Genomic DNA, 25,950 nt, shown 5'->3' on the forward strand with positions numbered 1-25,950 from the left:
CACTGTCCGTGGCTTCGATGTTTCTGGATCAGTCGCTTGCTTGTTTTTATTTTTCTGTTGAGCTTTTGTCGGCTCGGCGGTTCTCGGCTCGACGGCCTTGGTCGGGTCGACGGCCTTTTTCGGGTCGACAGTCTTTTTCCGATCAACGTCCTTCTTTGGTTCAACGGTCTTTTTCGGATCGACATTTTTTAATGTCTGCGTCCGTTCTCGGCTCTGCAGCCATTTTTGAGTCGACGGCCTTTTAGGTAAGTATTTTGCTCGGTCCCGGGGTTTCGGAAGGCTTGGGTATTGTCTTCGGAGCCCAGCGGAAGGGGGGCTTCTGAAGCAGTGTTTCGGTCACGGCTAAGGCTTTTAGGCGATGCTTTGACCGGAGCCTTGTCTGGAGGTGGAGGCAGGGAAGGGGCTTTGGTACTCATGGTTTGCCCCGGTGGGATGTCATCGGAGTCCAACTAGTCTTCTACTGTGACTAGTTCCAGGTCGGAGTCCACTGCCTCTGGGAGTTCATGTTCGTCGTCGAAAATGTTTTCCGGTTCAGGTGCCTGTCGCTGCATCTCTTGTCGAGCAGCTCCTCGGTTCCGGATAGTTTTTTCGACCGGAACTGAGCACAAGCTGGACAGTTTTCTTCGTTGTGCTCCGGAGATAGGCACCTGTTGCATACTGTATGCTTGTCGCTATGTGGAAACATGGATCGACATTGTGGGCATCTTTTGAACTGGGTCCTTTCCATCAGCAGGAGGCCCACGTGGGGTCAAAAAGGCCCAACAGCCCACGTCGACTACCAGAGATAGATGGAAAGAGTTGTCGAGTCGCGGGATACCGAGCAGAAAAAATACAGTCAAAAGTATAAGGTTTTTGGCCTTAGAAAATTGGAAAAAAATCGGTCCCAAAGTTGGAGTTGTCGAAGTGTATCCGAACCCAATGGCGGAGAAAAACAATCTGAAGATGGAGAAGATGCCCATGCGCACTGTAGTCCAGAAGAGGGGGGGGGGGGGGGTCACCTATTTCGTGATACTTCAAAGACTCTTCCAAGACAATAAGGTGCAAACATCCGGACCCAACACTAGGCTGCGATCTATGCGAAGATATGAATGTCAGCAGCCCTACATGCCAGGAACAGATGCATACTGGTAAGTACCATTTTTCGTTCGAGGCAAGTGGGCTGCTGAATTCATATCTTAACAGACTGTATAGCAGTATCTCGTCTAGCGGCGGTCAACTGTACCAGCTGCAGCAGTCTGAAGGAATATGCTACTTACCAGTATGCATCTGTTCTTGGCATAGAGGGCTGCAGAGTGGTACATTTATGAATAGATCGCCATCTGATGTTGGGCTCGGATGATTGCACTTGTTTTTCTCTTGGAGAAGTCTTTTCTAGTCACGAGGCTGGTGACTCCTCCCTTGGGCGATAGTGCGCATGGGCATCAGTTCCATCCTTAGATTGTTATGCCATAGTAGGGTTAGATGGAGTAGTATGATAGAATACAGAAAGATGCCCAAGTAAGTGTATCTAAATAAGATAATGTTGGAACAGACACAGGTTTCCGGGGAGGCAGGGAGGGCATGTACCACTCTGCAGCCCTCTATGTCAAGAACAGATTCATACTGGTAACACCCTTGGTGCTGTTGTGACTCCAAACGGAAGGACCTTGAATTGATAATGTTGTCCTTCTATTACAAATCTGAGGTATTTTCTGAGAGCTTTGTGAATTGGGATATGAAAGTAGGCGTCTTTTAGATCCAGTGTAGAAAGAAAGTCCCCTTTCTTCAGTAAAGGAAGTACCTGTTGGAGAGTGACCATGTGGAAATGTTCCGAATTTATGTATGCATTGAGAGGTCTGAGGTCTAGTATAGGCCTTAGAGATCCGTCTTTTTTGGGAATTAGAAAGTATAGAGAGTATACTCCTGTTCCTTGTTGATGTTGTGGAACCTCCTCTATCGCATGCTTTTGTAGCAGCAATAGTACTTCCTGTTTTAATAATGTCAGATGATCTTGACTCATTGGACGCTGTCTGGGGGGATGTTTGGTGGGGTAGCAGAGAGTTCTAGGCAATAACCATGTTGGATAATTTTCTCACCCACTTGTCCGATGTGATGTTTTCCCAGACAGGCAGAACTGTAATATGCGTCCCCAGACCGGTGTTGCATGGTCTGGGGGAGCTGCATGAAGTCACTGTTTTGGGGTAGGAGAGTTGCGGTTGTGGTTGTTTCCGTGACCTCTACCCTTGTTGTTGTTACCTCTGTAACTGCCTCTAGAAATACCTTTAGGTGATGTTGGTGTAAAAGAGGTTGATTGCTGGTTTGTGCCTGTATTTTTTGATCCGCCTCTATAGGTTGACCTACGAAAGCAACCTCTCTGAGATGGCTGTTGCAATGCTTCCATTGACTTAGCCGTTTGTGTCCTTTTTCCTTTTCTCCAACGCCTCATCTGTGCTGGAGCCGAAGAGTGCTTTCCCATCAAAAGGCTGGTTCAATAAAGAAGTTTGTACCTCCTGTTTGAACCCTGAGACCCTGAGCCATGCATGTCTTCTTAACATGATACTGGTGTTTATAGATCTTGCCGCAGTGTCTGCTGCGTCTAAGGCACACTTAATGGAAGTGTTGGTTATTATCTTTGTGAGAAGTTGGCTTGATATATAATGTTCACTATTCTAGTGAGCACTTTGTATCAGTCCAAACAACCCTTATTGATGATTGGTTGTAAGTCAACCTTCTAGACCAGCTATCCTAGTAGCATGGATACGAGCAGTCTTCGGGCTAAACTCTAGAGGGCGTGTTAAGCCAGCTGTTATACCATCACATATACCCCTTGAACACCAAGTGAAAGGACACCACACAAGTGTTATGAAAATAAACAGTGTATTTATTTAGATCACAACAGCCCTGTACTCTTTATGAGGACAGGGTACTAAGCACACAACAAAACTCTTACGAAAATACTATAAGTTGCACAATTTACACAAATGCCCGAGGGGCACGGAAAACCATATACTACAAAAGTGGAATGCGAAATTACTAGCAGGTAAGTACTGGACTAATAGGCTTTGGAATCGCTAGGACTCTACTACTGAACCTTCAGATTACTAGCAGGAGGCCTAGGGGACTCGGGTGCAGAGTGTCCACTCTCACGCGGGATGCGGGACAAAGTCTATGGAGGCTAGTAAAAGCAAAGTTAAGGATATCGGACGAATCCGACTAGTTAGGCTGAAAACGAAAAAGGATCTGGACCCTTGGATAGTGAGGCTATGCTGGGGCACCGAAATGCCGAAGGTCTGCATAGGTCTGAAAAGACGTCGGGAATCCTCGTTGCAGTCTATGGAGCCTGAAAGAAGAAGTTGCTGGCAGGCGACCAGTGACAATTGTTCGGTGGATCCAAGCCTGGATCGAAGATGGAGGACACCTGTAAGCAGAGGGGACCAAGTTCTGAATCACTAGCCAGTGATTAGATGGGCACCAGGATGGCACCGGCTGAAGTCACCTCGACCAGGTGAGTGGGCGACGCTGGGCTCTGCAGTCTCACGGACCAGGAGGGGTTGTCGGCGACCAGGATGGAGGTGCGAGCTGTCCCACGATGGTTGCTGCCGTCGACGCCGCTGGACCCAGGATTGGGGCAACATGTCTTGGCAAATTCAAGCCCACGCGGTGGACCTAAAATGGCGTCTGGAGTGGACCAGGAGGGTCCGGGGTGCTCCTCTTTTGGAAGGGAGCAAGGGCCAGTCTGGAGCAACCAGACCAGCAGTGTTGTTGTCGTCTGTCGTCGTCGGGAAGGCCACAAGCCAGCGGGCTAGTAGCCAGACAACGCGGTGAGCAGCAAAAAGCAGAAGGGCCCCACGCAGATCTCGTGGATGCTGGGGGGCTGGACTTCGGTGCTGGAGCTGCTCAGGGTCGGGGCTTCTCGGACCCCAAAGCACTCACCAGAGGATCCCTCGGCGGTCGTGCTGGATAGAAGTCGTGCAGTTCTGATGATGGCGGTCCCTCGAGGTCTCGTCGCACCTACGGTTCTCAGCTTAGCTGTAGAGATAGGTAGAGGTCAGAGGTGCCAGGGAAGCCGGGTCTCGTCGTGCTGGTCGGTCGGATTCCGGAGGAAGGACGTGCAGCAAACCGCAGTGTTCTTAGATGGTGCCTGCGGATGCAGGGTGACTACTCCTTAGTCACAAGGGAGAAATCTTGAGAAGAAGTCGAGAGTTCCTTTCGTAGAAAGTAGTGTCTTGATTCAAAGATGATCTAATTTGGAAGGGTCCCCGCTCCTGCCTTTATCCTAAAGAAAGGGGTGGGTACGCGACTAGGTCCTGCCCTAGGGGTGGGACCAGGAAGGGGGGTGGTTACACCCCTCTCCCATGCCGGACTTTCCCCAGTTCAGGGGCTGGTGTGCCCCTAGAACTGGTTCTAGCCGGCAGATGCAGTGAGCACCGGGGTGCCACTTGCAGTCACCTTCCTCTAAATCCCTGCCTACCCAGGATACACAAAACCCTGTCTGGGATGGTGCTAGCACCGCCCCTGACAGGAAACCTTTGACCAAGCTCCCCTGCTGGAAGGACTCCCAGCTGTAGGGGGTCAGACTTGTGTCTGTGGTGGCACAATCCATTTTGTGATGCTGAGGCTCAAGTTAACTTTAACCGGGGTTCACAGTTACATACATGTCGTGTCCCTCTAGAAGGGTGGAATGCTAACCCCGTCGCCAGAATTGGCGAGGTGTTAGTATTCCAATTCGTATGACACCTTACTCGACATGTTTTGATAAAGCGATACCAAAGATAGCAGTTAACCGCGAGGATTATAATGCACTTAAGAGTATATGGTATGCGTTATCATGGAACAGCTATTAGGACTTGGTTCCGCAAGCTGCAAACGGGCTCAGCTCATGCCAGAGCACCATCTCACACGATTCCATGCACTCTGCCTTCAGGATTGTCAAGGCCTGCCATAGGAGTGACTGATAGGAATCTGTGTGTCCATTTTAGGGTTAGATATAGGTATACTATATCTAAAGCAAAGGGTGATTACACCACCTTGCCCCAGCTGTCGTGCAGCCAGTTGTGTCAGATTTAGATGGCCAGCCAGGGGTGGCATAATACATGCTGCAGCCCCTGGTAGGCCTCGGGTACATCTATGCCCTGAGTTACAGGGTCTGATAAGGTGGCCCAGTACCAATTGGATAATGCACCTAAGGTGCACGTGTCAATTTAGTGAGAGAACAGCAAGGCTGTGGGTCTGATTAGCAGGCCCACAGCCAGAGAAGTCGTAAACCAGTGAAGCAAAAAGCAAAAATCTGGGGTGATCATAGGATTGCAGACCGTACTCTCCTACAATCTTCCCTTCTTGTATCTGGCCTTTTTTGATGTTCCTTAGGGAGCTGTGTAATGAGTTTCTCTAACTCATCATAATGAGCTCTATCATAGCGTGCAAGTAGCGCTTGAGTATTTGCTATGCGCCAGCTGTTTGAGATGCTACTCTCTTGCCATAGGCATCTTTTAACTTCGACTCCTTGTCAGGAGGAGGAGCTTCTCCGGTTAGTGAGTTCGCCCTCTTACGAGCATTTGAGACTACTAACTAGTCCAGAGGTATTTGGCCCTTAATAAATACTGGGTCTTTTGGGGCTGCCTTATACTTTTTGTCAATTCATGGGTTTAACACCCTAGCCCTCACAGGATCTTTAAATATATCTGATGTGTGAGTGAGGAGACCCTTTAGCATTAGTAGGGTCCCTGAAGATTTTTGTGATAGTGTTTCTAAAAGGAAATCTTCTATCTGAGGTTCCGCATGTAAATCTACCTTGTGGTATTTTGCTGCCCTATTAATTGTGCAAAACCCGAATTATCATCAGGGGGAGAGGGTTTTGAGGGATACAGGTCAGGGTCATTACCATTATCTGTCACTGCATCATAATCTTCCCATGGGTCTGTATCTTCTGGGATAGTATTGTTATCATCCCCAGGAAGGTCCCCATCCCCTGTGTCACTTTCTACATCTGTTTGAGGTGTAGATGGTCTTGGTGTAAAAGGTCGAGCGATAGCTGGCAGAGCATGAGGAAGAGGAGAAGAGGGTGTGTCCATAGGCTGTGGAGAAAGGGGAGGAGTTGTATTTGTCCGAATTGTTCTCTTAGGAGGAGGAGCTTTCCCCTCTAACGGTTGGGTCTTCCTCTTTTTAGGTGGTTTGTCACCACCTTGCCAGTTTGTGGCTCAATGAACAAAGTCTTTTGTTTTGGATCTGTCTCTTGCTCCTGTGTCGGTACCGAAGCCTTTGGGTCAGATAGGTGCTTTTGCTTCTGTGTCTCAGTGTTATGTGTTTTCGGCACAAGAGTTTGCTAGAGTCCGATTTTTTCGGTGTCGAGGGAGTCTGACGTCGAAGCATGTTTTGGTTTCGACATGGAATGTTTCGACTTCGAGCTCTCTTTGGTATGGAGCGCCAATGTCTATGTCGACCGTTTCTCGGATCTGACATAATGGGAGACCGAGTGTTTCGGTTTCGTTGCCGAGCCAGAAGGCGCAGCGTCGGAAACTTTTTTCGGTTGTCTGACCGGGCTCGAAGGCGGGGTCGACACCAATTGGGGTCGGTTTTTTGGCAAAGGGACGTCGCCACTCACGGTTTGATGAACGTCAACTTCTTCGACATCAGACTCGTCCGCTTCTGACCCGACCCGTCCTCATCTTCCTCCTCCTCCTCGGAGTGTTCGTCCTCGAACAGTTCTGGGATTGCACCTGACTACATCCTCGAAATCTCGTGTCTTCGGGCTCGACTGTTTCTAATCGTCGACTTGGAGGAGAAAGCCGCACAGGCTTCACAATCCCTGGATTCGTGGTCAGGTGACAGAGGTTGCACACCTCGTGTAGGTCCTTGCGTGGGAATTTAGCACCACACGTTGGACATTTCTTGGAGTTCTTTCCATGGACTCCGGGCTGGACTACGGCGAAATAGGCCTCCCGGTCCCGTCGACGTGAAGAAATCTTCAGTGTTGACGTAGAAGCGCGTCGAAATGGGAATAAACTCGCGCTCGATAAACAATACTGTTGAAAGGGAATACGCGCCGAAATATAACTTTTTCCCGAAGTCGATCCGGAGCGCTTCGATCCTCATTCGAACCCGATGGCGGAAAAAAACAATTTAAGGATGGAGCCGATGCCCATGCGCACTATCGCCCAAGGGAGCAGTCACCAGCCTTGTGACTACAAAAGACTTCTCCAAGAGAAAAACAAGAGCAATCATCCGAGCCCAACACCAGCTGGCAATATATTCATAAATGTACCATCTGCATCCCATATGCCTCGAACAAAGAGTTTTAAGGACAGCCTGGCCTACAGCAGCTTGCTGCTTTGTTTGCAAGTCTACACAATAGTGTTTAGTGAAAGTGTGTACGGTAGACCATGTAGCTGCCCTACATAGGTCTTCAAGAAGAATATTCCCTAGGAAAGGCTTGGATGCGCCCATTTTTTGCGTAGAGTGTGCTTTTGGGGGGATCTGTTAAGAGTGCGTTTAGCTTTTTGATAGCATATTTGAATGCATTTAACTATCCACCTGGCTATTCCTGATTTTGAGATGGGATTACCTTCATGTTGTGGGGAAAAAGCAACAAACAGTTGCTTTGTTTTCCTAAATGATTTAGTCCTGTCAACATAATATAGCAGAGCTCTCCTTACATCTAATGTGTGTAGGGCTCTTTCAGCTACTGACTGGGTTTTGGAAGAAAACTGGCAATTCTATTGATTGATATGGAAAGTGAATATGACTTTTGGCATAAACTTAGGGTTAGTTCGAAATACTACCTTATTTGCATGTATTTGCATGATAGGTTCTTGAATGGTTAGAGCCTGTAGCTCACTCACTCGCCTGAGGGAGGTAATGGCAATCTAGAATGCCACCTTCCAAGTTAGAAATTGTAATTCACATGAATGAAGTGGTTCGAAAGGAGGTCCCATAAGTCTGGTAAGTACTCCATTTAAGTTCCAGACTGGTGAAGGCGGGTGCTTTGGAGGATTATCCTTTTAAGACCTTCCATAAAAGCTTTGATTGGGGGTACTTTAAACAGGGAAAGGGGTCGTCTGTTCTGGAGATATGCTGCTATAGCAGCAAGATGTAGCCTTATGGAAGAGTATGGTAGATAGCATCTTTGAAGATGCAAGAGGTAACAGATAATGTTTTGGATGGAAGCATCTAATGGATGGATTTGGTTATTGCAATAAATTACAAATCTTTTCCATTTAGCTGCATAGCATGCTCTAGTAGTTGGCCGTATTGCCTCCTTGATAATGTTCATGCAATCAGGAGGCAAGTGAAGGTATCCAAATTAAGACTTCAGCAGCCAGATCGCTAGGTTCATCTGATTGGGATCTGGGTGCCTGATTTATTCATGGTTCTGAGTTAAAAGATGGGGCGAGAGGCGCAGTCTTTGGTGTGCAACTACTGAAAGTTCTAGTAACATTGTGTACCATGGCTGTGTTGCCCATGTGGGAGCAACCAGGATCATTGTGAGAGACTGCTGGCGTAGTTGGCCTGCCACCAGCGAAATCAGTGGGGCTGGTGGAAAAGCGTATGCAAATCTGCCTGACCAGTTCATCCATATCACATTGCCCTGTGACAACGGATGTGGGAACCTGGCAGCAAAGTACTGGCATTTTGAGTTTTCGTTTGTGGCAAACTGATCTATCTCTGGAAGCCCCCATTTTTGGAAGAATGGCCAGAGAACTGGAGGGTGAATCTCCCATTCGTGTAGCTGTGTCTGCTTAACAGATCTGCTATTTGATGGTCTTTCCCTGGCAGGTGTTCTGCTAGGAGAAAAATGTTTTTTGGAATTGCCCACCTCCATATGCTCTGTACTAGGTGAGACAGTTGTGGAGAGTGTGTCCCTCCTTGTTTCCGGATGTAATACATGGCTGTCATGTCCGTCCGGATCAACACAGCCTTGTTGTACTAGTATTTCTGGAATGCTTTTAGTGCCAGAAATATTGTTAGCAACTCTAAGTGGTTGATATGCAGCGTCTTTTGTTTTATTGTCCAGAGCCCTTGGACTGTGTATTGAAGTAAGTGGGCTCCCCAAACGGTCAGTGATGCGTCCGCTGTTGGTACTACTTGTGGAACCGGCTCTTGGAACAGTCGCCCATTGGAAAGGTTTTGTGGGTTCCACCACTGCAGAGAGTTGTAAGCGCGACTGTCTACCAACACTAGGTCTTTTAGTTGTCCTTGAACTTGGTTTCACTGCCGTGCTAGGCATTCTTGCAGTGGACGCATTTGAAGTCGGGAATGAGGGACAATGAATATGCAGGAGGCCATCATGCCTATGAGCTGCATGAACACTCGAGCTGGCAAAGAGTGTTGTGGCTGAAACTTTTGAATGAGAGTCTGCATGTTGGCTACCCTGGATGGATTTGGATATGCCTTTGCTACTGAGGTATCTATTGTCGCCCCCAGATATTGCTGTACGTGGGAGGGCTGTAGATGTGATTTTGGGTAATTTATGGAAAAACCCAGACTGTGCAGCAGCTGGAGTGTCTGAGACTTATGGCTTGCACACTGCACGTACGAGTTGGCTTTTATGAGCCAATCGTCGAGGTATGGAAACACTTGGATGTGTTGCCTTCTGAGGTGTGCTGCTACTACCGCTAAATATTTTGTGAAAACTCTTGGGGCTGTGGTTACCCCGAAGGGGAGAACTTTGAATTGACCTATTGAGAACCTGAGGTATTTCCTGTGAGCTGGATGTATAGGTATGTTAAAATATGCATCTTTGAGGTCTAATGTAGCAAGGAAGTAACCTTGCTGGAGTAACGGGAGTACTTGTAGAGTAATCATATGGAAATGCTCTGAGAGTATGTGTTGATTTAGCGGTCTGAGGTCTAGTATGGGTCTGAGGGATCCATCATTCTTGGGAATTAGGAAGTATAGAGAGTATACCCCTGTTCCTTAGTGTTGAAAAGGGACTTGTTCTATTGCACCTTTTTGTAGCATGGAAGCGACCTCTTGTTGTAACAATGTGATGTGTTCTTTGGACATAGGACGGTGTTTGGGTGGTATGTTGGGAGGAGTAGAAGTGAGTTCCAGGCAATAACCATATTGGATAATTTGTCTCACCCACCTGTCTGTGGTAATGGAGTTCCAGACTGGTAGGAATTGTTTGACTCTGCCTCCGACTGGTGTTAGATGGTCTGGTCTGGAGGGAGAGTGATGAAGTCACTGTTTGGTGGCAGTGGAGGCTCTGGTGTTATTGCTGCCACGTCCTCTGCCCTTGTTATTATTGCCCCTATAACCTCCCCTGTTAGAGCCTTTGTTAAAGGAACTTTGGGTGTTGCTTTTGTATGTAGAGGAAGTCTGATGTGTTGCCTCTTGCGGAGCCTCTGTAGGAGGAGCGACAAAAGGAACCTCTATGTTGTTGAAACTGCAGTGCGCCCATAGATTTAGCAGTTTCGTTATCTTTTTTCCTTTTGTCTAAGATGGTATCTACTGCAGGGCCAAACAGGAAGTCTTGGTTAACTGTTTGGTTGAGGATGGTGGATTGCACATAGTTTTTAAAACCAGTGATGCGTAGCCAGGCGTGTCTGCGTATTAATGGACCTGGCTGATGTGTCAGCTGCGTCAAGCGCACATTTAATGGGAGCAGTAGTTATAAATTTGCCTTCCTGTATGAGGTCGTTAGCCTGAGCTTTGAACGGTTCTGGCAGGTGTTGCAGTAAACCTTCAAGTTGATTGTAATGTGCTCTATTATAGCGTGCTAGTAGAGCTTGTGTGTTCGCAATCCTCCATGAATTAGCAGCCTGTGAGGCTACTCTTTTGCCTGAGGCTTCTAATATTTTAGACTGTCAGGAGTGGGAGCATCTCCTGTTTGTGAGTTCCCTCTTTTTCGAGCGTTTGCTACTACTAGTGAGTCTAAAGACAACTGGGATTTAATATAAGTAGGGCCGCCTTATATTTCTTCTCAATCCTGGGATTGAGTAAACGTGCTCTGGCTAGATCTTTGAATATGTCTGGTGCGTGATTTAGTACCCCTTTTAACTTAGGAAGTGACCTGACGTTTTCTCAGAGGTAGGAAAAGTGTCAAATAGAAAATCTTCTATTGGATCAGTGTGCATGTCGACCTTGTGGTATTTTGCTACCTGTAGGAGAGTAGGGTCTGCAATCCTATGATCACCCAGATTTTTTGCTTTTGTTTCACTGGTTTACGACTTTCTCTGGCTGTGGGCCTGCCAATCAGACCCACAGCCTGGCTGTTCTCTTTCTAAATTACGACATGTACCCTAGGTGCATCTACCAATTGGTACTGGGCCACCTTATTAGACCCTGTAACTCAGGGCATAGGTGTACCCAGGGCTGCCAGGGGCTGCAGCATGTATTATGCCACCCCTGGCTGGCCTCCTAAATTTGACACAACTGGCTGCATGACAGCTGGGGCAAAGTCGTGTAATCACCCTTTGCTGTAGGTGTAGTATACCTATACCTAACCCTAAAATGGACACACAGATTCCTATCAGTCACTCCTATGGCAGGCCTTGACAATCCTGAAGGCAGAGTGCTTGGAATCGTGTGAGATGGTGCTCTGGCATGAGCTGAGCCTGTCTGCAGCTTGCGGAACCAAGTCCTAATAGCTGTTCCATGATATCGCATACCATATACTCTTAAGTGCATTATAATCCTCGCGGTTAAATGCTAACTTTGGTATTGCTTTATCAAAACATGTCGAGTAAGGTGTCATACGAATTGGAATACTAACCCCTCGCCAATTCTGGCGACGGGGTTAGCATTCCACCCTTCTAGAGGGACACGACATGTATGTAACTGTGAACCCCGGTTAAAGTTAACTGAAGCCTCAGCTCCACAAAATGGATGCTGCCACCACAGACACGAGTCTGACCTCCTGCTGCTGGGAGTCCTTCCAGCGAGGGAGGCCTGGACAAAGGGTTTCCTGTCCGGGGCGGTGCTAGCACCGTCCCAGACATGGTTTTGTGTATCCTGGGTAGGCAGGGCTTTTCAGGAAGGTGACTGCTGAGTGGCACCCCGGTGCTCACTACGCATAGGCCAGTCAGAACCAGTTCCAGGGGCACACCAGCCCCTGGCCTGGGGAAGTCCGGCAGGGGAGAGGGGTGTAACCACCCCCCTCCTGGTCCCACCCATAGGCAGGACCTAGTCACCGGGTCAGCCCCCTTTTTTAGTATAAAGATAGGAGCGGGCCCCCTGTTCAAATTAGATCATCTTTGGAATCAAGATACCACTTTCTTCGAAAGGACTTCACGATTTCTTCTTCAAGATTCTCCCTTGTGGCTAAGGAGTAGTCACCCTGCATCCGCAGGCACCATCCTAAAGAACACTGCGGTCTGCTGCAAGTCCTTCATCACGAATCCGACGACCCAGCTCGACGAGACCCGGCTTCCCTGGCACCTCTGACCTCTACTCACCTCTACAGCCAAGCTGAGAACCGTGAGTGCGACGAGACCTCGAGGGACCGACGATCGCCAAGACTGCACGACATCTTTACTGCAAGCCCACCGTGTCCTTCACTGGTGAGTGCTTTGGGGTCCGAGAAGCCCCGACCCTGCGCAGCTCCAGCACCCAAGGTCAGCCTCCCTGCATCTCCACGATCGGCGTGGGGCCCTTCTGCTGTTTGCTGTGCACCGCGTTGTTTGGCTACTAGCCGGCTGGCTTGTGGCCTTCTGAACGACGCCCGACGACAACTCTTCTGCTGGTCTGGTTGCTCCAGGCTGGCCCTTGCTTCCTTTTTCAAGAGAGGCACCCCGGACCCTCCTGGTCCACTCCAGACGCCATTTTAGGTCCACCGCGTGGGCTTGAATTTGCCAAGGCTTTGTTGCCCAATCCTGGGTCCAGCGACGCCGACAGCTTCTATCTTCGTGGGACAGCTCGATCCTCCATCCTGGTCGCCGACAACGCCTCCTGGTCCGTGAGATCTTCGAGCTCCAGCGTCACCCACTCACCTTGTCGAGGTGGCTACCATCCGGTGCCCTCCTGGTGCCCACTGACTACTGGCTAGTAGTCTCGAACTTGGTCCCCTCTGCTTTCAGGTGTCATCCATCTTCGAGATCCAGGCTTGGATCCAACTGAACTTTCTTCACTGGTCACCGGCCAGCATCTTTTCTTCCGGCTCCTGGTCCGTCTACGAGGATTCCCGACGTCTTTTCAGACCTATGCAGCTGCAGCCCCTGGGCTAGGTAACTTCGGCATTTCGGTGCCCCAGCATAGCCTCACTATCCAAGGGTCAGAATCTATCTTCGTTTTCTCCCTACCAGGTCGGGTTCGCCCGAGAACACTAACTTTCTCTTTCCTAGCTACCATAGACTTTTGTCCGCATCTCGCGTGAGAGTGCACACACTGCACCCGAGTCCCCTAGGCCTCCTAGTCGTAATCTAACGATTCCCTAGTCAAGTCCTAGCGATTCCAAAAGCTATTAGTACTGTACTTACCTGCTAGGAATTTCACATTCCACTTTTAGAGTATATGGTTTTCCGTGCCCCTCGGGCATTTGTATATACTGTGCTAACTTAAGTATTTTTGTAAGAGTTTTGGTTTGTGCTTAGTACCCTGTCCTCATAAAGAGTACAGGGCTGTTGTGATCTTTAATAAATAACTGTTTATTTTCATAACACTTGTGTGGTGTCCTTTCACTGGGTATTCAAGGGGTATATGTGTGGTAAACAGCTGGCTTAACACGCCCTCTCGAGTCTTTAGCCTTAGACTGCTCGTATCCATGCTACTAGGATAGCTGGTCTATAAGGTTGACTTACAACCAATCATCAATAAGGGTTGCTGGACTGATACATAGTGGGCACTAGAATAGTGACCACTGCATATCAGGCCACCTTCTCACACTACCCTATCAAGCAATTGGTTAAAAACAATAGTGTTGTCAGTAGGCAACGGCTTTGTAGGGTATGGGGAGGTGTCTGGGATGGGTTGTGTGTCATATGGATCATTCTGGTCATCCCATGTATCATCCTGTGCATGATGATCCTCTGGTTCATTAAAATCATCCTGAGGATCTTCCCCCAAGTTATCCCCATCATTATAATCTGAATTTGTAGGAGAGTAGGGCACAAAAGGCATATTAGGATAGTAAGGAGGAGGAGTAAAAGGCCTTGAGGGAGATGTCCCGAAGTATTTTCTTTGGAGGAACAGGGGAAGGAGTGTGTGTCCAATGGTCTCTTTCCGGTGATAAACTGTAATGTGTCCTGTTTCAGGGTCTATATACAGTTTAGGTTGTTCCTCAGTTACTGGATCAGGATGGAAGAGTTCTTCCTGAACTGTCCGTGGCTTTGGCGCCTATGTTTTTGGCTTTGTGACTTGTTTGTGGCCTTTCGGCTCGAGGGCCTTTGGTTGTGGAGTTTTATTCGGCTTGACTGTTGCTTTAGGGTCGGTAACCTTTTTCGGTTCGATGTCCTTTGTTGGTTTCACAGTCTTTTTCGGACCGGCGACCTTGTTTGGGTCGACGACCTGTTTCGGATCGACCGGAGCTTTTGGTTAGATACGTTTTTTATGCTCGAAGGCTTTTTTCGGCTCAAGGTTTTTGGTCGAGTCAATGGCCGATTTCGTCTCGACAGGCTTTGTGGTGTGATCCTGTTTTTGTTGAACGACACTTTTTAGGATCGACAGCCTGCTTTGGTTTTGGATCGACGACTGGTTTTGGTTCGAGGCTCTTCTTTGGCTCGATACCTTTCGACTCGATAACCTGTTTGGGTTGGGCGACCTTCTTTGGTGCGACCACCTTCTTGGGTTCGACGACCTTCTTCGGATCGACGACCTTCGGTTCGACAACCCTCTTGGGGTCGATAACCTTCTTGGGGAGAATGGTACTCGGTCCTGGGCTATCATAAGGCCTGGTTTTTAGCTTTGGAGCAGAGCCGGGTCTTCTGAAGGAGCTGGTCGATCTTGGCTAAGGCCTTGAGGTGATGCTTCGACCAGAGCCTTATCTTTTGAGATAAGAGGTGTTGGGGGCTGGGTACTCACTGTTCGCCCCGGCGAGATCTGGTCATCGGAGTCTGACTGGTCATCAACAGTGACTATTTCTAGATACGAGTCCGCCGCTTCTGGGAGGTCGTGTTAATCATCGAAGATGTACTCCGGTTGCGGTGCCGGCCGCTGCATCTCTTGCCTAGCGGCCCGTCGATTCTGGTCTTCTTCGAACGGAATTGGGCACACTCTGGGCAATTTTCTTCGTTGTGCTCTGGTGATAAGCACTTGTTGCATACTGTATATTTGTCAGTATGCGGGAATTTGGAGTGGCATTTTGGGCACCTTTTGAACAGGCTCCTTTCCATCGACAGCAGGCCCACGTGGCGTCGAAAGGCCCAACGGCCCGCATCGACGAGCGGATCGAGATGGAAAGTTTGGTTGAGTCAAAAAGTACCGAACGAGAACAATACCGTCGAAGTAGAAGGTCTTCTGGCCTTAGAAAATAGTTTAGTTTCGGTTCCGAAGTTGGAGTAGAGGAATGACATCCGAACCCAATGGCGGAAAAAAACAATCTGAGGAGGAAGAAGATGCCCATGCGCACTGTAGTCCAGGGGAGGAGTCACCTATCTCGTGACACATCGAAGACTCTTCCAGGACAACAAGGTGCGATCATCCGGACCCAACACTAGGCGGCGATCTATGCTAAGATATGTATTCAGCAGCCCACATTCCTCGAAAAAAAAAAATATATATATATATAGGCGTCTGCTGTAAAAAGCTTGGGGATCAGGATAAGCAGTGACATCAATGAAAACCCAGATTAACTCAGTGGCCTCTGCTTGCTTCTTCCTACGTAAAATTAAGAAAATCAGGATATTTTTTTATCAACAGAAGCACTCACCTTGGTTGTCTTAGCGCTCATCACCTCACGATTAGACTATTCCAACTCCCTTTATGTTGACATTCCTGCGTATCAAGTGCGGCGCTTGCAATTAATTCAGAACCACACTGCCAGGTTAATTTTCAATCTCCCTGTTCGTCAGCATGTGAAGCCTCTGCTGAAACAACTTCATTGGCTCCCGGTGGTTCAAAGCAGCACCTTTAAACTTGGATGTACAATACGCAAGGCGCTTTCAAAAAATGGTCCGAAGTTGATTGCCGAAAAAATACAGAGGTATATTCCTCCTCGTACCCTTCAATCATCTAGCCACAACCTTCTGTTCATTCCTAGGTTCAAGCGCATCAAACAATGGGGACTTAGGTTCTATACGTTAGCTTCCTAACTTTGGAACTCCATCCCCCTATCAATACGCACTACTGACGCTCATCTTCAGTTCAGAAAACAACTGAAAACCTGTTTTTTTATCAAAAGCTTACAACGAATAGCCCACTGACTTAGCTCAGATCTGCCATGTCCCAAAGCGCCAAGAAACCAACCCGGTGAACGTTGCGCTATATAAGCAATTTAACATAACATAACATTTTAAATGTCCCACCACTGATCCTATGGGCACTGCACGTCTGCACAGTTTAAGAGTAATTAAGAACCTACTGGAGGAATAAAGTTGTTATTAATGCTGAGAACTTATCGGAAAGCACTTTAACCTTATGGGACATTTTGACTGAGACCCATGGAACCAACTGTGTTTGTGTTTTCCCAATTGCTATCAAGCATATTAAACACCTGGGCCAAGCTCAAGAATTTAGGATTAAAGGTTGGGAAATTCGAAGGGTGTGTTCTACATGCCCTTCCTCCAAACTAGTCATTTTGGTATGACACTCTATTGACCCAGTACCTAAGTGGTCAAAGGATTTCTGATGTACTCCGATATTTTCTTTAGTAGCCAACAGTTTATCATACAATGGATCGTCTTTTTCTTTCCCAGGGAGGCCCGGTCTTCTGGTGGAAAGCTGTACCTTTGTAGACCGAATCTCCTGAGGCGGAAAGCCGGGAGAAGCACCAATTGCTTTTTACTGTGTTTGCTGTGTTTTTAAAACCAAACCTTAATCTGTTGATATTTCGCGCTGACACTCGACCTACCTGGGTATTCCTCCCGCCCTCACCGACGCCGAGGCTGCTGGCCACGCCCACTCTTAGGCCACGCCCCCTCCCGCCCTTCTAGCTTCATAAGCGCTGATCGCTAGCGCTTCGTGAAGACCGAATCTCCTGAGGCGGAAAGCCGGGAGAAGCACCAATTGCTTTTTACTGTGTTTGCTGTGTTTTTAAAACCAAACCTTAATCTGTTGATATTTCGCGCTGACACTCGACCTACCTGGGTATTCCTCCCGCCCTCACCGACGCCGAGGCTGCTGGCCACGCCCACTCTTAGGCCACGCCCCCTCCCGCCCTTCTAGCTTCATAAGCGCTGATCGCTAGCGCTTCGTGAAGACCGAATCTCCTGAGGCGGAAAGCCGGGAGAAGCACCAATTGCTTTTTACTGTGTTTGCTGTGTTTTTAAAACCAAACCTTAATCTGTTGATAAGCAGCACTTTCCGGGCTCGGGCTCGGGCGGACAGGTCAGCGTTCTAGTGGCCCCTACGGCCTATAAATGTGTATAGGCCAGCGACCGCGCAGCGGACGCGTGCAGCGGGCGCGCCGGAAGCGCGCCGAAGTCGAGCCAAAGTCAAGCCCGTCTGCGCCCGTCCGCGACTGGACGGGGCGCGGGGCCATAAACCCTGGCTCACCGACATCGACCATCACAAGGTATGGCAGGCAAGAGCTGCTGGATATACGCTCCAACATCCCTTTATGTGATAAACAACCGATGCATGTCCTATCGCTAATAAACTGCTCCTCTTGCACTTTTTCCCCTGTCACCCCTGTCACCATTCAGAAACCGGCCAGTGATAGTAATACAATAAAGTCAGCTCTGTTAAATTGCAGATCCCTCCGAAAACATAGCTTAGAAATTTTTCATCTACTGGAGGACGATACTATCCAAATTCTGTTTCTTACAGAAACATGGCTGGATGAACACTCCGAGCCTGATATCATACAAACCCTTCCTCCTGGCTTCGTCCTTTCCAGATTGGATAGGAAAGATGGCAGAGGGGGGGGCATTGCGATAGCCACTAAAACCCCATTAGAATGTACCCTCTCTTCTACCATGATTGACCACTGTGAAGCGGCCACTTTCACCATCACCACTCGTCCCAATCATTCCCTCTCGGGTATTCTGGTGTACCGACCCCCTGGACAACTGTATGATTTCACTCCTACTCTGGTAGAAGCCATCACTCATCTTGCGCTCAAAAAAACCTGCATTCTAGTGCTTGGTGACTTTAACGTCCATTTTGACGACCTACTCAATAAAGAGGCGGCGGATATCAAATCAGAGCTACTCTCCTTAGAACTAGAGCTAAAAAATACCGATCCTACCCACCACCATGGTCATCTACTAGACCCGGTATTTGGAAATTGGAAGGGAATTCAAACCTCTGCTCCTCAGCCAATTCCTTGGTCTGATCACTTCATAGTGCCAATATCCATTCAACTAGAAAGGTCTGAGCAGTACAAACAAAGCTCACAACGTTTCAAGCGTAGAAGATGGAAAAATTTCTCCATTGACTCCTTTTCTAACATCATACAGGATGCTGGCCCCCCAAAAGGATCTGATAGTGAGACAACCTATGCTCACTTACAGGATAATATCACTAAAGCGCTGGATGCTACCGCTCCCATTCGTACTACCACCAATGCCACAAGAACTAGAAAAACTGCCCCATGGTTTAGTCAGGAGCTCCAGATCGCGAAAACAGCGTGCAAAAAGCTCGAAAGAGATTGGCGTGTCAATTTCTGCCCTGAAATAAAAACCAGATATAAAACAGCACAAAAAGATTACTACAGAATGGTACGTACATCTAAAGCTTCCTACTATAATAAGCGGATCCAGGAAGCTGAGAACTCCTCTAAAGAGCTTTTTCTGATCTATAAGGAGATCTCTATAGTTGAGTCCAACCCCACTCCCCAGAATGATTCAGTGGATATTTGCAATAAGATTGCCAAGTATTTCTCCGACAAAATCACCAACATCTATGCTAATTTTTCTAGCAACATAAAATCTGGCAATGACTTCATAGAGAATGATGCTTATATAAGCACTCCCATCCATCTAAGTACCTTTTCTGTACCTCCAACCGAAACTCTAACTAAAATCTGTAAGAGTATTAAGTCTGGTTCACCACGCGATCCCGCCCCTCCTAAAATTCTAACGGCCAGTCTCCCGGCCCTGGAACCGCATTTCAGACATATGTTGCAAGTATCATTCTCTACAGCTACTCTCCCCGCGGACTGGAAAAAAGCTATAGTATTCCCTATTAAGAAAAAACCTAACCTGAGCCAGGATATATTGGAGAATCTACGTCCAATTTCTCTACTCCCTTACCTCGCTAAATTAGCTGAGAAAGTAGCTAATGCCCAACTTATGAGACATCTTGAAACACAAGAAACCTTCCATCCCTCACAATCGGGCTTTAGATCAGGCTTCTCCACAGAGACAGCACTCCTAAGAGCTACTGAAACTCTGCGGGAGGGAGCGGACATAGGCAAAACCATGGCCTTGATCATGCTAGACCCCAGTGCCGCGTTTGACACTGTAGCCCACTCCATACTGCTACAGTGTCTAAACAGAGCGGGAGTCACAAAAGAGGCTCTAGGATGGCTGAAAGCTTTTTTAACCAACAGAAGCTTTCAGGTCCAAAGAGGGACCTGTCTCTCGGACAGCCTAACCTTAGAACAGGGGGTACCTCAGGGCTCGGCCCTGAGCCCCACCCTGTTCAATTTGTATATGACACCTTTGGCAGAGGTGGTCCAATCGTTCGGCGTGGAGCTTGTCTCCTACGCCGACGATACACAACTCCTGATCTCCCTGTCCCAATCCCCCTCCTCGGAGGCCGATAACTTCAAATCCTGTATGTGCAAGCTGGCCATATGGATGAATGAGCACTGTCTCAAATTAAACGGAACAAAAACAGAGGTGCTCATTATAGGGGGAAACAACACCAATTGGACCAAAGACTGGTGGCCTACATGTCTGGGACCAATACCTACCCCCAGTCAGGAGGCCAAGAATTTGGGTGTCTGGATTGACAACAAACTCTCGTATGACAGTCATGTTAGAAAAACAGTTGGAAAATGTTTTGGAGTTATGAAGACGCTCAGCCGCACCATGGACCTACTCCCATTGAGTTCCAGGCGCACCATGACACAAGCTCTGATCACTTCCCGCATTGATTACGGGAATGTGCTTTTGTTGGGCACTTCTGAAAAAAACATTAGAAAGCTGCAGGTCCTGCAAAACTCAGCGGCACGCCTTGTGCTCAGACTCCCGCGCAGAGCTCCATCTAAACCTTCCTTGGATGCTCTGCATTGGCTGCCCATTAGAAAGAGGCTAATTTTCAAGGCACTCCTCTGGTGCCATAGGATCATTCATCAGAGAGCACCCTCCTATTTGTCCGACCTAGTTTCCCGTTATGAACCCTCCAGATCTCTACGTTCTAAGGGAACAGGCTTGCTTAAAACCACACGCCCAAAAAGAGCCAGACTTGGAGGCAGGTCCTTTCGCACTCTTGCGGCCAAGGAGTGGAACACCCTCCCCATGAATATTAGACAGGAAAAAAGCGAAACATCTTTTAGGAAACTTCTAAAAACACATCTTTTCATCAGCTAATTTCACTGGTTGCTGCCTGTCTCTTCTTCCGCCCAAGTAATACTCTCTCCTAAGCGCGGGGACACGCCGGGAGGCATCACCAGGCGCTTTATAAACTCCTATAATAATAATAATAATAATACCTTTGGTGCAGAACAGAGCATTTAAAGAAGTCAGAACCAGAAGGGTGAAAAACAAGAGACCAGATTGGTATCAACAATCTATCAACAATCTTATAAAGCGGGGAACTACTTCCGGTGTGGGTCTCAAGCCAGGGGTTGGTCAGACTGCAGGTCAGTCGAAGAGCTAAGTCTTGAGGTCCTTCCTGAATTGCGGTAGCGTTGGTGATTGCCGGAAATGCAGAGGCAGGGAGTTACAGATCTTTTCAGCGAGGTAGGAGAAGGATCTCCTCCAGCTGGGGTCTTGTTGACCCGTAGGACGGTGGCCAAAGACTGTTGGGTGGAGCAGAGATGTCTGGTGGAAGTGAAGGAGAGGCTGAGGATGAGGTATGCAGGTCCAGCGTTGTGGAGGGTTTTGTAGGCATGCGCGAGAATCGTGAAGGGGATTCTTTTGTTGACAGGTAGCAAGTAAAGGTCCATCAGGTGGCCAGTGATTTAGTTGCAGCGTGGAATGTTCAGGACGAGTTTGGCAGAGGCGTTCTGAATGGTATGTTTTTTCCCCCAAATGACTCTGGCTGATACTGGCATAAAGTGCGTTGCTGAAGTCAAGCCTGCTGCTGACAAGCGCAGGGTGATAGTTTTCCTGGTGAGGATCCATTTGAAGAGCTTACTCAGGAGGCGGAGGGTGTGGTAGCAGAACAACAAAATGGCATTGACTTGGCCGAGAATTGAGGGTGAAATCCAAGGTGATGCAGAGGTTTTGTGTGTGATGGGTGGGGGCTGTTTACCTGTGAGTTTTCCTGAGGGGGGACAGTGTGTTGGCGTGGTCTGAGCGAGCTACAACGGTGGAGGTTGCTTGCTTGGGTGTTGGCATCTATGTGTGTTTGAGGTGAGGTCTTGCTGAGGGAGGGGGTGAGCTGGTCTTCGGTGATTTGTACCAGCTTCTACAATGATATTTTTGGGTGTGGTACCGTGCAGTGGGTTTGGTTAAGGAGAAGTGAACACAGTGGTGGTCCGTCCAGTGTGACTCGGAAGTATAGCTGGCGAGGATGTTGTTGCTGGCTGAGAATATGGGGGTCGAACGCGTGTCCTGCCGAGTTGGTTGGCTTTGTGATCAGTTGAGACCGATTGTGGCGAGGTTCTCCAGTAGGGATGAGGCTTTGTGGTCCTTAAGGTTCTCCAGTTGGAAATTAATGTTGCCAAGGAGGATGTAGTCCATTGACACCAAATTGTGGTGAGCAATGAAGTCTGTTGGGGCTTCACTGAAGGGAGGCAGGGGCTGGGGGTATGAAGAGGAGAGTGCCCGGAGGGTGGCATTAGGATGGGACTGGATCTTGAAGTGGAGGTGCTCCATGTTGGGGGAATGGTCATCGGAGCTGGCTGTGAGGCACAGGGTGAACGTGTACAATTCCTCCCTGTAAGTTGACGCAGTCCTTGTGGGCGATTAGTAGCCGTGTGGGATGGCGATTGAGATATCCAGGACACAGCTGGACTTCATCCAAGTTTGTGAAGGAGACATCGGAGGAGATGGAGTCGAGCAGGTCCCAGATCTCCACAGTGTGTCTTCTGAGGGAACGAGTTGAGTAGGATGCATCTGAGGTCTTCTGGTCCAGTTCTTGAGGGTTGTGAGGTCGGTGAGTCTGGTGCTTGAAGGTCGACAAAGATGTAGTTGCAAGAGCAGGAGGTGAACGGGCTTTAGGTGTTCTTCCGCGACCAGAGGTGGCAGGTAAGGGTAACATCTGGTGTTGAGAGCCTGGAGGGGGCTGGCGTCGCAGTGGTGGAAGGTCCAAGGATCAGATTCTGTGGCACTGGGTGCGTTTCAGGCAGGGATGAGCTTGCCTTTGGTGCGAGAGCAGCACAGCGGCCACCATTAGGTATTGCGAGGGGGAGGGCTGGACAGCTGGGAATCAGCGCTGGAAGGGGCGGTAACGAGCAATGGCAGGGACACGGCAAGCAAAACGCACAAAAGTAAAAAGTACAGAATTGAGAAAGTGACCAAAGAGCAGAAAAACTAAAGATGAAAGGAGGAACAAAGAAGTAAGAGGAGAAATGGCAGAAAGAGAGATAGAGTAGTAGCATAGCAGAGATACTCCCCACTGGAACACCAGGGAGGAGGCGGCGGCGGGTGCCTGCTGATGGAGGAGGGCCCCGAGCTCGCAGACCTGCAAGGGTCATGGGCAGCAGCTACCAGGCGGAGGTGTGCAAAAAAGGGAAGCAGTTCACTGTTTAGTACATTGTGGGTTTCCAGACAGAAAAGAATCAGTGATAGTACTCAGCTTTAATTTACTGGTCAAACTAAACAGTTAGGCAAGTTAAGGAGCATTAGAGCAGGATCTCAAAGGAAGCAGATCATTAGAGAATAATAAGATACAATGAGAGTAAGGAAACGTTACCTGTTTGCTAGTTCTGAGCACTGCTAATTTAAATGTGCAGGATCATGTACAATAAATCTGGTGAAGAGAATCACAAATTCTAGCAAAAGATTCTCCTGCTTTAAAAATACAACATACAGTTGTAAGGTGTTCTCTCATGTATAAAAGCAATGATCTGGACAACCCACCCTCGCTTCCCCATTCAGTGCCCCTGCAAGTAAGTGCAGCTGCATTCGGGGGCAACATCAGGAAGTAACAAACACAGAATTAACCCCGAATGCCAAGTGATCACAGAGGTAGTTTATCCTGTTACTTACATTGGCCCACATCTGCAGTGTAGAGGGGTCGATCTTGTAGAGTTGGTTGAAGTTACAGTACACCACAGCATCTTCTGGCAGACCATACTGTGAACGAGTAGTGACTATTATTGTGCGGGGTACTTCCTCACCAGTTGCAGCCTTATTGTTGATCTGGAAAAATAAGAATGAATAAGTATTTATTTCAACTGAGTTATCACAGTAAGGAATTCATCCTTTAGGTATATTTTGGCAGCCTAGTGTAGGAAAGAGCCCCTTTTTGGATGGTTGCACTCCAGTTTTTGGATGATGTTTGATGCTCCTTGACCAAGTGTGCCCTAGGTTCCTGCTAATCAGTGTAAGAAACTGGCTCTACATATACTGCACCAAAGTGAGGTACAGTGTGTATTGAGTCCAAGGGTCTCCAGAGGTAAGCAGAGGTTACTCTCTATTTGGGGTAGAGTGGTGGAGCAGTAAGGCTGTATGAGAGGACCGTGTTAAGCATTTGATGTACACACTCAGTCAGCAAATTAATTTACACACACAAGAACTGAAATCTAGGCCAATTGTTTTTGTATAAAAATAAACTGTTTATTTTTAAAACCAAGCAAGCCTGGTACAGGTAAGCATTAAATACTTTTCAGTAACAAGTTAATGGATATAGAACAGTTTGAAAATGCTACAGGAATTGTACTTTATTTGTACGATTTTTAAAGAATATCTTTAGTTTTCAAAACTCCACACTTAGTCGTTTTTTAGAGGGAAAAATTGACAATTTTATCCTATGGAGGAAAAACAGGTTATGGGTTTGCAGGTAAGTAAACAACTATGGGAGTTAAGGCTCTGGGGTTGGACTCTGTAGTGTCTCCCAGGGTCAGTGATGCACAGGAATTGCACCCTCAGTGTTACTAGGGTGGCCAGTTGCAGAGTGTTGAGGCTCAATGTCATCCTATGGGGGATAGGGGGTCTCCGGTCGGTGGCTGCTAGCAAGCAGGCCACAAGGCGGTGAGAGCAAAGCTCCTAGGGTTTAGCTCAGGGAAAGTTGGGGACCAAAGTAGCACCAAAGAGACACCCTCTGCGGCGCTAGGGCAGCTGGGTGCAGGGTGCTGTTTTGAGGTTGGGTGACCTGTTTCCAATGGAGAACGTACGGGACAAAAACACTGCAGGCTCGGGGACTAGGATCTTCCAGGTGCGACCACCACTTCAAGGGGTAAGTTGGGATGTTGAGGGTTGATTAGGCACCGTTGGTTTGGTCACACAAGGCCATGGAGCGTCGGGTGCAGGGGTGACTTGGGACGTCTATTTTCTGACCCACTCCGGTCTCCAGTAAGGGGGGGGGGGGGGGGGGTCCTCTGGATTGAGGTTGCAGGCGTCGTCTGGAGGCTTGAGGCAGGTTTGGGGTCGCCGAATCTCGGGTCAGGATACCCGGGGGGACCTCCTCGTGGTGTTTTCCACTCTAGCTCGGGCCGGGTTTGGCAGAGCAGCGTGGGCTGGATTCACGGTTTCTGGCTGGCACCAGAAGCTGCAATTTAAACACGTCCGGTGTTCACGGGAGAAACAGTCCTGAAAGTGAAGGCAGGCAGGTCCTCCGGAGTTTTTGAGGTTGCTGGTCGCTGGACATGCCGGGGTTTTGCAGGAGCAGGTTCGAGGGGAGACAGGCCTGTAGGGCTGGGGCGAAGTCAGTGGACGTTGTCCTCTTGTTAGCTCTGCACGGCTTCTAGTCCTTCTCTTCTTGTGGTTGCTGCATCTGAGGAAGGAAGGTTCAGGGTGCCCCTAAATACTAAATTTAGGGGTGTTACAGGTAGGTAAGGGGCAGGGACCAATGGGTTCCTTTCCTGGGGTGAGTACACCACCTATTCCGCCACTCTTCAGCCTGGTTGGCTGGGTCCCCCCTATCCTCAAGATGGCGGGGACTTGAGGTTGTGCTTCACCTCGCCTCCCCCACCTTAGAGGTGGAGTTGGCAGAGGTGGGCACAGCTCTCTTCCTCACTAGTTTTTTCCGTCGGTTCTCGGGCTCAAAGTGGGGGGTAGAACCAGTGGGGACCAGTTTATGAAATCAACAATGGTCTGGAGAGGCTCACAAAGGCGGTTTGCCTTTGAACCTTCTCCTACATGAACACTGCCCATCCTGGGGGATGAGGCTTTGTATCTTGTCCCAGGATGTGCATTGTTTCAGGCCCCCCGAGAGCGGCAAGCTCTCGACCCAGGGGTCCAGAAACATGTCTGTTGGTAGCAGCCTAGGCAGCCACTCAGTCATGTCACTGGATGTTGGTCGAGTTTCAGAGGAAATCTCTAAGATGCCCTCTGTGGTACCAGTCGGTGTAGTTTAGCAGCTTGAAGACTTTCTGGATTCAATATGTGGTGCATCATTCCGCCATCTAGTGGTTGGGTCCGGAATGGTCTCGAATTAATTTTTTCGTGGCCCAGGTGGGCGTCGCCATACCACCATTTGGTGCCACTTTGTGACGTAGACGAGCTTCCTCCGGAAGCCCCCACCTTTGGTCACCATCTTCGGATTTCTTTTTTTAAATTTGGTTCTTGTCCTTCAATATTCTTCCTACGGTCTCATCTTTCTGGCAGAGTAGGGTGGGATCGCGAGTGAATCCAGAAAGTCTTCAAGCTGCAAAACTACACA

The 25,950-nt window shown here is 48.5% G+C and overlaps 1 protein-coding gene across 4 annotated transcripts in view; it reads right to left on the minus strand.

The window, feature by feature from the left end:
* The window catches only part of OGT (O-linked N-acetylglucosamine (GlcNAc) transferase), a 513,172-nt gene that overhangs the window by 109,202 nt on the left and 378,020 nt on the right, over positions 1 to 25,950 (minus strand). For all 4 annotated transcript variants that reach the window (XM_086948604.1, XM_086948603.1, XM_086948602.1 and 1 more), the window contains exon 19: positions 23,337 to 23,489. In XM_086948604.1, coding sequence (XP_086804730.1) covers positions 23,337 to 23,489 — 153 coding nt within the window. The remainder of the gene's footprint in view (positions 1 to 23,336; positions 23,490 to 25,950) is intronic.

Source organism: Lissotriton vulgaris, unplaced genomic scaffold (genome assembly GCF_964263255.1).
Source record: "Lissotriton vulgaris unplaced genomic scaffold, aLisVul1.2 SCAFFOLD_759, whole genome shotgun sequence".
In the NCBI taxonomy this organism is placed as follows: Eukaryota; Metazoa; Chordata; class Amphibia; order Caudata; family Salamandridae; genus Lissotriton; species Lissotriton vulgaris.